General features: G+C 44.7%; 1 protein-coding gene across 1 annotated transcript in view; it reads right to left on the bottom strand.

Moving 5' to 3' along the window:
- The window catches only part of RAPGEF5 (Rap guanine nucleotide exchange factor 5), a 245,401-nt gene that overhangs the window by 182,888 nt on the left and 47,296 nt on the right, over positions 1-15,217 (bottom strand). Inside the window, exons 3-5 of the mRNA XM_069088737.1 lie at positions 12,452-12,558; positions 4,035-4,156; positions 451-619 (exon numbers count right to left, since the gene is read on the bottom strand). Coding sequence (XP_068944838.1) covers positions 451-619; positions 4,035-4,156; positions 12,452-12,558 — 398 coding nt within the window. The remainder of the gene's footprint in view (positions 1-450; positions 620-4,034; positions 4,157-12,451; positions 12,559-15,217) is intronic.

The following is a 15,217-nucleotide window of genomic DNA, read 5'->3' as shown; positions in this document are numbered from 1 at the left end:
TCTCTCTCTCTCTCTCTCTCTCTCTCTCTCTCTCTCTCTCTCTTTCTTCCTTTCTTCTAGAAGATGGATTACCCTTAGGCTAAAACCCAAAATCCATCTTCCCCTCTCCTGCCCTGGGCCCCCACTTTGGGCGCCCTGTCCCAGCTGGAACTCCTCTGCTACTTTTCATCCATTTTTACATATTCATGATATAGCATTTCACTATCAAGTGATAGCAATCAGGATTCATTTATTTTAATTTGCCAAATGTTATGTTCTGATGATTTCCCACCAGGCTGTTGAGCCCTGTTCTTAGGAAAGGAAAGTCACAACTTGGCAGATGCCAAGCTAGATGAGCCCCAGGAAGCCGTTGTTTGGCTCCACATTGGGTTTTCTCGCCCTCTTGATTTGAGCCTCCCCATGTAGCAGTCAGAAGGGAGAAGAAGCTGAGTCAGAGAGTGTGTCACTTACAGGTCACAGTCGTCTCCCCTCGATGGGCTGAGTGGCACCAGCTGCAGCAGGAGACGCACCCCATTCTGCCACTCCTCGGCCCTTTCATATTCACAGTACAGATAGCTGCACTCATCTGAGGAAAACTGGTAGAAAACGTAGGTGTCCTGGAAATACAGCTGCTGGTCCACTGGGGGGAACAAAAAGGGATCCATTAGTTCAAAAATCTACCCAGGCTTCCTTTCTAGCTCATGTTGGAGACATAATGGCACAGTATGTATTTTTCTTTTCAAATGCCAGGCCTTCCAACAGGACTATCTTTTCCTCTTTAAATTCCAAAGCTACAAGAATCTGTGAATAACTCCCTCCTCAGATGCAGGTTGCAACCCCTCTATAACAGTAGACAGTCTGAGAATTTCCAGGATCACTGCTTCAGAGATGAAATGGACGTTTGAGGCCAACTTGTCTAACTCCCTCGATTTCTGGAAGAGAACTAGAGAGCTGGAGCGCTGGGAAGTGCCCTGAGAAGCTATTGGAGCCAATCCACCCATCTGCCAGATGAAGAGACTGAGGCCCAGAGACACGCAAGAAAAGAAGCAGCAGAAGGAAGACTAGAAGCCGGGTTCTCTGAGCCCAGAGCCAGTTCTTCCCATACAGCATGTGTGTAGATCCTGCCCAGCCATGCTGACTGGAAACAGCCATTCACTTCCAGCTTCTGTTTCCACATCTGTAAAATGGGGATGATAATAGCATGTACCTTAGAGAAGGTTACGAGATTCAAATGAATCATACGTAGGACGCTTTCCAGTGCTGTGGAACTATTAGCAATTGTTGCTATGTGGCATAAGAATTCAGTGCCTCACGATAATAAGAACCGACACTTACCTAGGACTTCATGCATATGCTTTCATCCACACCTCGTACTTCAGATGTGAAAAAAGAGGAAGAGAGGACATGTCTCTGGCCACATAGCTAGTAAGTGTCAGCCAATATGCACTGATTAAACACCTATGCTATATGGCAAAGGTGAGATTCAAACTTAAGGACTCTTCAGGACTCTGGGCTGCCTCTTACCCTAGAGCAGAACAGGGTGCCAGCCTCCTGCCCCAGCCAAGCTCCCAGCAGCCTCCTGCCCCAGCCAGGCTCCCCAGAAACCTCCTGCCCCAGCCAGGCTCCTAGTAGCCTCCTGCCCCAGCCAGGCTCCCAGCAGCCTCCTGCCCCAGCCAGGCTCCCCAGAAACCTCCTGTCCCAGCCAGGCTCCCAGCAGCTTTCTGCCCCAGCCAGGGTTACCAGAAGCTTCCTTGCCCCTACCTAGGTTGGCCTTAGACAATGGTCCATCACCAGACCCTTGCTCAAAGGTTTCCCATATTGGTCAGACCTCCAAGAATTCATGTTCCCCTGGTGAGGCCTCCTAGGCCCAAGGTCCCTCCCATGATACAAGGAACCAGGGGACACACTCTTTACACTCTAATTTTCACAAGCAGATCTCCCTAAGTTTTCTATGGTTGGTTCAATACTTTCAATGATATATGCAAACAGAAACAACAGAAAATGGAACCTAATAGGGAAGAAGAATTTTAAGTGGCGCAAAAAATAAGGAAAGCAGGGGCGACTAGGTGGCTCAGTGAATAGAACACCAACCCTGGAGTCAGGAGGACCTGAGTTCCAATCCAGCCTCAGACACTTGACACACTTACTAGCTGTGTGACTTTGGGCAAGCCACTAAACCCCAATTGCCCTCCAAAAATCAAAAATAAATAAATAAGGAAAGCATCTTTATGACTTTATAGGACGAGTCCAATGCTGAGGGTAAGGTTTAGACACAAGGCCTCATGTCATTAAGACTGAGCCATACCCTACTGCCCACTGGACTTCAGGAAAAACTAACTCTTTCAGATTCCAAATAGGAATTCATTCCATTTTCTAAACAGGTTTCTAAACTAGGGCTAAAAAAAAAAAGCCAATATATTTCAATTCAATTCAATAAATTAATAAATGTCAGACACTGTGCTCGCCACAGGGGACACAGCATAGCAGAAGAGAAAGAACATTTTCTCTGAAGTAAGAGAAAGTCCTGAGCCTGACATGTGTGGCATTAGGCTAGACATTCCACCTCCCTGGGCCTCAGTTTCCTCATCTGTATAATAGAGTAAATGACTTCTGATGTCTCTTCCAGATCTAAACCTATGACCTGATAAATCCTGCCCCTGATTTCCAGGAGTTTCCATTCTGCTTAGACAAAGAGAGGTCGATGGAAGATATTTGGTGTGGAGGAGGGGGATCAGCAAAGGTCTCTGTCTCTGTGTAGTTGGAGGGACTCGAGCTGAACCTTGAAGGATTTTAGAGAAGGGAGAGCATGCCAGGCAAGAGGAAGCAGCCTGCGGGAGTGCGTGGAGATGGGAGGTGAGATATGGCCTGGAGGGAACCTGGTTAGTTCATCCTGAACACAAAGTATCTAGGGGGAGTAACATGTAGCCAGCCTGGAAAGCAGGGCTAGAGCCACACTGGGAAGGTCTCATTGTATCCAGCCTCTCGGTTTCCCTATGACACTGGAGTGTAAAGGTCACCCAGCATCAACCAACCTCTTGGGTTTCAATATTCCCATCTAAAGCCCCACCATGGGCAGCATTAGATAAAAAATCCTTGTCTCCTGAAATCAGGCCCTTCCTTCCCCACCCACACCCTGCCAAACCACAGGAACTGACATTAATCACTCTCAATTTAGCTGCCCTCCCTGCCCCCAGGACTCCCCTTTAAAGTGTAGCTTTCACAGATGGTGGGGTGACTGAGAGTTGGGGAGTCCTAAGTCTGACTTAAAAGGAAGTAAGCTTTCTCACCATCTGACAGACAGTCTCTGGAAACAACTACAAATCAGTCAGGAAAAACCACAAATGTATAGCAATTCAAGATGTTCCTTATTTAAAAAAAAAAAAACAAACCCAAACCAAACTATAAGAAAACAAAAACCCAGTGTGGGAATGTCCCAGGAAAGGGAGAGAGGACAGGGACCAGAGCAGAGTCAAGTCTCTGTCCTAGCAGGTAGGGCACAACCATTTCTCTAAAAGGCTGATGACCAGTAACTGTCTCAGAAAATCTACCCAACCTCTACCAACACCTACTTCTCCATATCATGAGTGATACAAAGATATTCATGGTGGCTGGGGGGGGGAGGGTTTGCCAATACAGATGAGACACACTCAGTTGTTTTCTTTATTTTTTGCGCTTTTTGCAGGGCAACTGGGGTTGTGACGTGCCCAAGGTCATACAACACGCTCAGTTTTTGCCCATTTATAAAGAGGGCAAGGTTTGGTTTGCTAAGGGACCTACTGTTGATCAGTATTTGTATCAGTTCTGGGGTAGCGGACTGAGCCATTCTCCAAACCAGGAACACCTAGGTTCAGATGATACCTCTGCCCCACACTGCCTATGTGACCCATGAAACTCACTAAGATTATAGGGAGCAGAAAAAACAATAAAAGGGATAGGCCTGAACTGATAGAAGGAGCCTCCAAAATGGGAATGCCATATACCAATGAAGCCACAGGCTCGATGGAAAAGAAGGGACTAGATCGGAGATACCAAAGAGCCAGTGTTAGGCTACAAACCTGAGAGAATGATCCCCATGTCCAGAAGCAGCTGCCACACACCAACGGCCATCGAGCGACACTGAACGAAAGGACAGTTCTCCAAAAGCCAGTCCACAAGCTCAGATCCCACACAGCTCCTCCTAGACAAACATGGGACAATTGTAAATGACGGATGAGGAAGATGAGGAAAGTCTTGAATGGCCTTAGCATTATGAGCTGAATGAGGGGAGAGAGGTGCAAAATAGCCCCAGTGTCCTGGACCCCTGGCAGACCAAAGATGGGTTACTGGGCTCCTTCCTGGATCTCATATTCTAGGCAAGACACTGATCCTCTGGAAAGTGTCCAGAAGGGGGTGACCTTGATATTGACAGAATTAAAACCTTGTTACTCAAGGATGAGTTGGAAGATTTGGGGACTGCTAAAGTTGGAGGCAAGTTTTGTATCCAAGCTCCTGATTTAGAGCTGGCAAGGAGTGCAGAGGGCAGCTAGTGAGACTCCTCTCAAAGATGAGGGAAGTGAGGGCCTATGGGAATGGAGTGGAAGGATGAGCTGGATCGTGGGGCCTTAGCATGGGGTCTGCAGATGGCTTTACTGGGGAGAGGTTTCAGAAAGGTCACGACCTTGACTGGTGAAAAAGACTTCACTTTCATTCTTCTCTGAAATCCAGCATTCCCTTCAATTATGTAAAAAAGATGATTGTGAGAAGGGACCCAGAGGCTTCACCAAGTGCCAAAGGGGTCCATGGCACAAAATGGTCCAGACTATCACCCTAAGCTGCCTCCCAATGCTGAGACACCACGGCCCTAAGATAACAACACTGATCCGGATCTGCAGGATATGAACTCTGAGGTGTCCCACCATTGTGGTCAGGGGAGAACAGCTCACAGGGGAAAGGACCTTCAAGGCCGCCCAGTTTAATGCCTTTATCTGATGGATGGAAAACAATTCAAGACTGTAAATGACCTGCTCAATTTTATACAGCTAGTGAGCAGTCAAGGGCCATTTGAACCCTGGTCCTCTGACTGCAGATCCGGCCCTTCCCACTGTCCCACACTCTTTCTTTCACTCTTTATTTGGAATGCTCTTACTGCTCCTGCTCTCCCCCCCCTCCTCCTTCCCCTCCTCTTTTCTGCCTCCTGATCTTCCATGCTTCCTTCAAGATTCAGCTCAAATCACACACACACACACACAGAGTGTATACATATGGGTCATGTTACATAGTCATATGATGGGTCATAGATTATGGGTCATAGACACATATATGTGGGAAATGTGTATATGTGATATATATCCATAATGTAGACATATAATTAAAATATGATCTAATACAAACTACTATATTATAGACACAGATATTATACCATTGTTTTCATGTTGTCTTCCCTATTTGAATTTAAGCTCCTTGAGGGCAGAGATGATTTTCACCCTTTTTATGTCCCCAGTGCTTAGCACCATACTTGGCATTTAGTAAGTACCTCTTGACTGAAAGACTGACAACTTCCCTGTGCCTCAGTTTCCTTGTCTACAACATGAGGAGGATGGACTAGATGACATCCAAGGTCCCTTCTGGCTCTCAGTGTATGGTCTATGAGCTATGAAAATTTGAAAAGTAAAACTCACACCCACTGAAAGAGTTAATCTTAATTAACAGAAAGGCGTAGGGGGCTATGAAGGCGACAGGTGACAAATCTCCAATACAGGAGGCCCGTATGGGGTCAGAGTTTGGAACTTTGGACAAAGCATCTCTGAGGCAAAGCGAGGCGCCGAAAAGAGTGAATGAAGGACCTGGATTCGAACCTGCCTCCAACCCTGATGAGATGTGAGACCCCAGCCTCAGTTTCCTTATCTGCAAAATGGGGATGATGATGGTGGTGGTGGTGGTGATGACACCTCCTTCCCAGGGAGGTGGGAGGCTCCGATGAGATGACAGCCATAACACGTTTGAAAAGCTTAAAGCCCCTTCTAGAGGGGAGCCCTGAAGATGACAGGGATGATAACAAGGTCAAGTTACCGAGATGTTAAGTGACGTCACAAAGAACAATCAGTGCAGAGATTTCAAAGAACAGACAGCAGGAGACGTGTGAGGAGCACCCAGGGCTCACTGCTGAATTCTCCTGATGATATAATGGAAAGAGCGTTCCATTTGGAGTCAGTGTGTCAGCCTAGATCAGCCTAGATCCATTAAGCACGTCCCCTGCGCACATCCCTGCGCTAAGGAGCAGGAATACCGAGAAAGGCCAAAATGTCCTTATCCTTAAAGCGATCACACTCTCCTGGGGAAAACCACAAATCCATCTCCAGGCACAAGCACAGTGCCTAGAGCTGAAAAGAACAGGGACAGCTGGAATCAGGAGGAATGCTGTTCAAATCTCAGCCCCCCGCTGGGTGACCCTGGGAAGGTCACTCAAGTTTCCTGAGTCTCAGTTTCCTTACCTGTAAAATGGAGTTCATAAAACCCATAGCACTGGCCTCACAGGCTCAATTGTGAAGATCAAAAGAGACAAGGTGTGTGAGTATTTTACAAATATTCTAAGTATACTCTATGAATGTCAGCAATTATTATTATTGTTGATATAAAAATTCTAGTAAGTGCTGTTAAAAAAAAGTCTTGGGGCTTGGAAAGCATTTCACAGAATAAGTATCCTGTGCTAAATATTTCTTTTTAAAGATAAGTTTTTAGCAATATAAAAAATGCTCTAAATCACTATAGATTAGAGAAAGGCAAATTAAAACAATTCTGAGGTACCACCTCACACCTATCAGATTGGCTAACATGACAGAAAAGGGAAAATGAAAAATGTTAGAGGGGATGTGGGAAAACTGAGACACTAATGCATTGTTGGTAGAGTTGTGAACTGGTCCTACCATTCTGGAGAACAATTTAAAACTGCCCAAATGGCTATAAAACTGTGCATACCTTTTGTTCCAGTGTAATGGTAATGTAATTTGAATTTGAAGATCCCTTTGTGTTGGCAAAAGTAGCAGGTACTTAACACTTAGTAACTGATCAAGCCTTTGATTGGGGGAACAGACTGTATGAACTCCTGTCTCCAGTTACTAATGTAATAGGAAGGGGTTGGCTGAAGGAAGTAGCTAATACTGTGTATATAAGAAAAGCCCCAGAGAGGCACAGGCAGAATTTTCTTGAGACCAAGATCTGGTGGCAGAGCAGCTACAGAAGAATGGAGAACTGAGTCCTGAGAACTTGTGGTGGTGGAGCTTCTTCTGAACAGGATCCCAGGAGCCCAGAGCCAGGAGGCCAGAGCCAGGAGCTGCAGCCAGGAGCCCAGAAGCCTAGAATATGGAGCCAGGAGCCCCAAAGCCCAGGAGCCAGGAGCTCAGGTGACTGAAGCACGACTGGGATGCTGAGACTTTGTTTGTTTGTGGCTTGGTTGAGCCTTGAATTCCCTGGAGCAGCAATGGTGAAGGAGCTGACATGGACCAGACCCTGTGAATGCCAGTGTGGAGCCCAGAGAGCTGGTCAAGGAACTGGGAGCTGTCTGCCATTGAACCCAGGTGACAGTCTGGTGAATCCAGGTAGAATCTGGGACCATGGAAGGGGATCCAGGGAATCTGAGAACAAGCCCCAAGTCAAGATGAAAAGACCTCTCCTTGGGTACTGAGTGATTATGGAATTTTAGTTTACTAGTTACCTAAGGGGTGGAGGGTTTTGTGTATGATACTTAGTAAGACTTTGCAGAATAAATGACTGATTGTACTTTGAGTACTTTGAGATATTGTTACTGATAAGTGACTGATTGAGTTAATCAAAACTGCCCCATGAGTGGAAGACTTTGACTATTGTACTTTGAGACTATGTTGTGAATATTATATTGTGATTTTCTGTGATAAGTTGTAATATTGTGAATGCTGTACCTTGATTTCCTGTGGATGTTTTGCTTTGATTTGTTATGGAATAGAGTGATCACTATACTGAGTAATCAGAACCTTAAAAGCTGTTCACAGTAGCATTCTTCTGGAAAGCTACTGTGAATGGCCTTACATCCAGCTATACAACGTTGGCTTGCCAAAGATTAAAAAGGTGGGGGAGAACCTATTTCTACAAAAATATTTATAGCTGCTGTTTTTGTGATGGCAAAGAATTGAAAATTGAGGAGATGTCTATTTATTGGGGAATGGTTGAACAAGTTGTAGTATATGATTGTGACTGAATACTACTGTGCTTTAAGAAATGACAAGCAGGATACTTTTTTTTTAAAGCCTGGAAAGACTTACATGAACCAACGCAAAGTGAATTGAGCAGACCCAGGAGAACATTGTACATAGTAATAGCAATATCATATGAAAATCAACTGTGAATGACTTAGCTACTCAGTTCAATGCAATGACCCAAGACAATTCCAAAGGGCCCATAATGAAAAATGCTATCCACCTTCAGAGAAAGAACTGATGGAGTCTGAATGCAGATCAAATCATACTTTATTTTTTGTGGGGGGGGGGGTTTGGTCTACGTTTTCTTTTACAACATGACTAATATGGAAATATGTTTTGCATGATCGCACATGTATAACCTTTATCAAATAGCTTAGCATCTTAGGGAAGAGGAAAAGGAGGGAGGGAGGGATAAAATTTGAAACTAAAAAATTTTAAAAACAAAAGTTAAAATTGTTTTTACAGACAATCTGGAAAAACAATATTATTTTAAGAAATTTTATTGAGGTATTTGTTTTTCAACACCACCATTGTTTTCCCCAGTAGCCCTCCCTACTGGGGAAGGGAGCCATCCCATAGGACATAGACTATTTTTAAAGAAAGAGAAAGAAAAAAGAGGGAGAAAAATCAGCATAGCTGACAATACATCAGTATAAATACTAGCTATTACTAATACAGGCAAAAAGTCTGAAAACACGTATAGTATGTGACACTTTGTGGATCTCCTGCCTCTTCAGGGGGGTCGGCAGGAGTGTCCCCTCATATCCTTCTTTTGAGCCTTGTTTATAATTTTGCGATGTTACTCTGAGGGTTTTTTGTGGTTACTCTTTCTACTTTGTTGTTGCAGTCATTGTATATATTGTCTTTTGGCTCTACTTAACCCCTGGGCAAATCCTTAAACCTCACTGAGCCTCAGTTTCCTCATATGTAAAATGAAGATGTTGGACAAGACAGTCCCTGAGGCTCCAGATCTAGGCTCCAAGACAGTCCCTGAGGCACCCTCCAGCTCCAGATCTAGGCTCCTATTATTTTCTAACAAAGACATGTCTCGAGACTTTGAAATAGCAGATGTTCATTCTGAGTCATGAGGAAGCACCCAGGCACATTAGCATTCTGCACAGGTGAGTGAGTGGCTAAATTATCCAGCAAAGGTGCTTGGGAGCCAGCCTCCGACTTCTGCTACTGAGGAAATGTAGTGTTTGACACACAGATTATTTCAAAGTCTCCCAGATTAAGTTGTTCTCCAAGCAGACTGGCAATGTGACTTTTCAATTTATTTGTGGAGCTCATGGTAATGGGAAACACTCTATCCCTTGCCATCATGTTAGCAACTTGTGTCTCTGTCCATGGAAGAAAAAACCACTTCTGGCAGATCGCCAGGGATCTGAAATAGCAAAACTCCCGCTCTCCACCCCATCTCCCACCTCCAGGAACAGGTGGGGTGTTTCATGCCTCACTTGTCTCCTCCAGGATCCTGACTCATCTCTATCCTCTCAGCGTCTTCAGGAGAAAAATAACTTGAGTCGATCCCCCTGGAGATATGCTACCAAGAGCTGTCACAGACGCTGAGGCCGTGGTGTCAGGTTAATGTGGTGAGACTGAGTCAAAGCACCCACAACTCACTGCCAGCTCCCACAAGGAACCAGAAATAGATCCTGTTCTAGGTGGAGACCAGAATAATAACAACAACATTAACTGACATCTAGCAGTCACTTCAAGGGCCCAGATTCCCTTATTTAAGCCTCCTAATCCTGGGAGGTGCTGCTGTCATCATCCCCACTGTATGGGAGAGTTTAACTGGCTTGTGTTGACATTCGTGTTTAAAAAGCTTTGTGTCAGAGTCAGGATTTGAACCCAGGTCTCCCCTGATGGGCAGTTAAATTCAATGGAAGTTTTAGTCTAAGAATATACCTGGGATACTCTTAAGAAGATAAAATTCTGGGGTGGCTAGGTGGCACAGTGAGTAAAGTGCCGGCCCCGGAGTCAGGAGAACCAGAGTTCAGTTCCGGCCTCAGACACTTGACACCCACACAAAAAAAACTAGCCGTGTATACTTGGGCAACTTACGTAACCCCAATTGCCCTCCAAAAGGCAAAAAAAAAAAAAGAAAAAAATCTGTTTGGCTTTTGTGCTTGTTTCACTAGAGATACTGCAAACTTTAGTCTAAAGTAACGAATGAATCTAATATGGTGAAATTCAATAGATATAAATGTAAAATAATGATCTGGGGGTCTTAGTGGACTGCAAGAACCATCTGAATCAAAGAATATAATATGATTGCCAAAAGGCTGGAGTGGATTTTGGGTTGCATTAAGGCACAGAATCTAAGGAAAGGACAGTCCCAACATATGTGGCCTTGGTTGGGGTAGTGTTTGGAGTTCTGGGTTCAACAATTTAAAAGGACATCGATAAGCCAGAGGGCAGACAGACCTAGGCTACAGGACAATGAAAGCTTAGATGTTGGTGCCTTATGGAGATCAGTCAAAGGAACTGGGGATTTTCAAGATGGAGAAAAAAAGACTGGAGTGAGGTGGGGCAGGGGAGGCGACATGAAAACTTGTTAATGTATAAGGATGGGGGAGGGGTGATTGAAAGAGTCACCCTTATAGTCTCAAAGAGAATTCCCTACACCCCCATACCTTTATTCAGTTGGATTGCCTCTTGGATTGAGTTCTATAATCAATCAATCAAATGTTTCAGCTAGCTGTGAAGACAAGTGCCTGAAGTTGAAGAGTTCTGTGGGGTGTGCACTTTCATGCTAACTGGGTCGTCTTAATAAAAACTCATTTCTCAAAGCTAATTAAGTCTGGTTGACTACTTGATATCAGTTAATGATCAATGGGGAGAATAATGATGGGGACTCATGAGTGAACTATGCTCAAATCCCCAACCTTCTGAATTACCCCTGAGAGCCCTTCAGGGAACAGTATTTAGCTGCCCTCAGTGGACCTGACCTGCTGGGCTGAATGAGCTTGGAAGAATGAACCCCTGAGCCTCTGCTATTCCAGAATTTAAAGAGCCATCACAGGGCGATGGGGGGGGGGTTGGGGAGGGAGGAGAAATTAGGAATGTCCTGTTTTGTTTAGAAGGCACAGATAGAAAGAGTAAAGGGAGACTTAGATTTGCTCTCAGGAAACACCCCCTAACATTAGAATTACTCAAAACTGGACCTGGCTATTTCAGGAGTAGATTTGGCCTCACTGGAGGCTTCAGGCAAAGACTGGATAAGCAGGAATGTTATCTATCTATATTGTCAGATAAGGATGGCATGGGATGGCCTTTAGGGCCCTTCTAACTCTCTGAGGTCCTGAGTATCTAGCCTTCCAAAGAGCTTCCAACACACAGCATAGCACAGTGTTTGGCCCACAGAAAGCATTTAATCCATGTTTACTGATAACTGAGTCTACTGGGGAGCCAGTAATTCCTGGGGTATTTGTGGATGGTAATGTGAGCAGAGCAGAGTGACAGCAGAGGTGAGGGTGGGCCTTCCCTGAGATAGCTCCCTGTCCAGTATACACTGAAGGTGAGTTTGGCCAAAACCCTAATTTGAGTTCTAAAGCTCATGTCCCTAACAGACCTGCTCTGAGCACATGGCTACCTGAGGGAACTCAAACGTCATCCACCACATGCAAAGGCAGTCAAGCCAAGTGTAGCTGTCCTAGGTGCTGGAGGTAAAAAGACAAACATGCATCAGGCCCTGCCCTCAAGTGGTTTGTATTTGATTCGGAGGATCCAGTAAATGTAGTGTTCAGTACCTAAAGAAACAAAGTAATTTCAAGGAGAGAAAACATTCTCATATGTGAGGAGCCAAGTCAGGACAGGTCTCACTTACAAGACAGCATCTGAAGTGTTCTTTGAAAGAAGTCGGGGATCCTAAAGGGGCACTGGGACTGGAATCAGGAAGACTCATCTTCTGAGTTCAAATCATGATTCAGACACTTACTGGCTGTATGATCCTAGACAAGTCACTTAACCCTGTTGTCTCAGTTTCCTTATCTGTAAAATGAGCTGGAGAAGGAAATGGCAAACCACTCCAGTAACTCTGCCAAGAAAACCCCACACGCGGTCCTGAAGAATGGGACACAGATGAAAAAAAATGACTAAACAACAATAGAAAGTGTTCTAAAAGGTTGAGGTGAGTTAGTTAAGCTTTTCAAGCCCAAGGTTGGTCCGTGTGATTTCTTCTGAGCCCCACCTAGCCAGGAAACAAAGTAATGATTTTAAGCAGCCATTTTTATGATGATAATCATCAATGAAGTTACCTGTAAACTCCTTTAAGGTTCACTCTGTCTTTTATCAGGTCAGATGCTTGCACCGTAAAGATATTCCTCAGGGCTCTCCCAGCACAGGAAGAATTCTCTCCATAAATCTATGAAAAAAATGAATAAAAGACTTTAAATTTGAGGCCAAGTTCTATGATTTGTCCAGTAGTCACAATGCAGCACACAAAGAACACAAAGCACTAAGCTACTGCTCCTAGAAAGTCTTATAGCTTGCCTATATGATATGTGTGTAGACACTGACCATCTTGGGCACATCTCTTTGGTATCAGCCAATGAATGCTATTCATGTGAATGGATGCAAGTCACTAATGGGTTGATTTTTTTCTTCACATGCCAAAAGCTGTTTCATTGAATTCATCAGAGTTAAAAGAGGCAAAGATCCCCCAGATAAGGAGTTAGGTGTGTCATTGGCCCCTGCTCTGGTCACACCTACATGGAAGCAGATATTTAGTCCTGGTTAATCTGTATTGGGAAGAATCATCCCAAGTTAAAGAGGATTCAGCAGAGAGCAAGCCAGACAGGGAAACAACTCAGGGAGTTTGGTGCTATTGTCATCCTTACTTTATGGAGGACAAAACTGAGGCTCAGAAAGGTTAAGGAACTTGCCCAGGATCACACAGCTGGTGAGTGTCTAAGGCCAAATCTTCACTCGAATCCTGTCCTTTATCAATTTCAACATCCAGCTGCCTCAGTATGAGGATTTCTTGAAAGAACTGAGGCTATTTAGTCTAGATGAGAGAAAATCAAGGTGTTTGTGGTAGGGTGGGAGATGAAGATATCGAAAATAGATTCAAATATTTGAAAGGCAGAAGATGGATTCGATGTTCTTTTCACCACAGAGGGCAGAACTAGAAGAATGAGTAGAATCTGCAGAGGTGAGTTTAAGTTCGATACTAGGACAGTTTTCCTAACAGAACCATCCCCCAGCAGAATGAACCACGACTGGGGAGGGGGCTCCCAGATGTTGCAGGCCTTCGAACAGAAGCCAAATGACCATGCTCAGGGGAGGAATTCTCATTCAGGCATACAGTTAGACTCCTTGGATTGTGAGCCAGACCCAGTTCTGGGATTCTAAGATCCCTCTTCATTTTGCACAAAAAAGTTGTCCCTAATTCTGCATTAGTAAAGCAAGACGCAGTGAAAGCAGCATTCCAAATTGCATCTGCCCCATAATCATACACATACATACGCCTGCCTCTTGAGATCTGAGAGGACTGTTTGTCCCTGGCTGGGTGAACACCTTACACATGGACAGAGTCGGAACATTCCTAAATCTACAGTGGGGGGGTTCGGACCCACACTGGGAACTTCTCCCGGCTCATCTGTTCACAGCATAGCATCAACAGGAGCTAATGTAGCTCATGGCCTCATCTGTGGCTGATTCACTAAATGATCCAGAGTTTCATGGCTTTGTCTCTTCCTCTTCTCAATACACACTTGCCGTGTATCATTCTCATTCCTCAGCACAGGTCTGGAATTTGTTAATTATGCAAGAAGTTAAGCACCAGCTCGCTCGGAGGCACTTACACATGTTGTGCTTTTGTTCATTTTAAAAATAAAATTCTAGTTGTTTGGAAAACTCCATTCCCTGAACCCTGAAGTTCTAGGTTTCTGCCTAAATGGGGGTGGGGTAGGGTGGGGAGTAGATGCTCCCACTCTTTATCCACAGTGAGAGATCTCATTGCATTTCCTATCCCCAAGTCCCAGAGGGGGGGGACACAGATGTAAGATTTGCTCTTTTTCCGTGAAGGACAACTGTATTTTTAAATTTTGTTTTGATTTGGGGAGGGTGTTATGGGAATGGGAATCTGAAGATCTTCCCTGCCCCTTGGCCCCTTGATAGGCTTAAGTAATTCTGAGAACCTTCCCTGATTTGAAAATATACTCTGCCCCCTAATAGGCTGAATATCTTGTTACTTTGTGATTGGGCAGTGGGTCAAGAGGGTTGTGACATTCTCTGAGTCAGGAGAAGGCTATCTATACCCTGATGTGAGGTCTTGCTTTGGGGCTCACTTTGGGAAGAGTTGTGTGATTTGGCCAGTTGAAACTCTAGGCAGTTGTTAAGCCCCCTGGCTTCAAAAACCCAGATGCTGGTGCTTCCCTTTCTGGTAACTAACTAGGTATGGATGTAATGGTCAGACAGCCAGAAGCCTGTCTGCTGATTTGTTTCTCTGTCTGCTTGTAACTTCTGTTTGTATTCTCTGAAGTTCAGGGTACTGACTTTTCCCCCTGAATTAGGTAAATGATATATGTTCGATTGATTAAACTAAGATTGTTAACCCATTTTGAGTTGCTTTCCTTTAGAAAAGCAGATCTAAGAGCCTGTGCTAGCAGTCATCCTGGGTGTGCTGGGGTGCTTACTGCTACAGAGGGTTCTAGGAACATGACCCAAGTGCCCCTGAGCTGGCTCCTGATTTGACCATTTGCCTGATGCGGTGCACACACACACATTAGCTTCCAGTCAATCAAACAACAAGCATTTATTAGGTGCCCAATATGTGCCAAGAAATGGGGACTCAAATACAATGAATCCTCTCCTTGGCCAAGTTTTCCATTTATATATTTACAATGTGCCATGTTTGAATGTCTCTGATTGTAAAACTCTGAGAGATCCAAGCTGATGCAACCACCCACACTTTTGCTCCCCCGTTTCAGGTATGATTAGGTATGGTTTTTGTTGTTGCTGTTGATTAACAACCTTGTCCCCTTCTTTGCCAAGGTGGGGGCTACTTTGAGTATGGATCA

This window comes from Petaurus breviceps, unplaced genomic scaffold, assembly GCF_028583685.1.
Source record: "Petaurus breviceps papuanus isolate PSGF00001 unplaced genomic scaffold, PetGlider_PUasm1.0 185, whole genome shotgun sequence".
In the NCBI taxonomy this organism is placed as follows: domain Eukaryota; kingdom Metazoa; phylum Chordata; class Mammalia; order Diprotodontia; family Petauridae; genus Petaurus; species Petaurus breviceps.
Note: the sequence above shows the minus strand (reverse complement) of the source record. Positions and strands in the feature narration are given on the sequence as shown.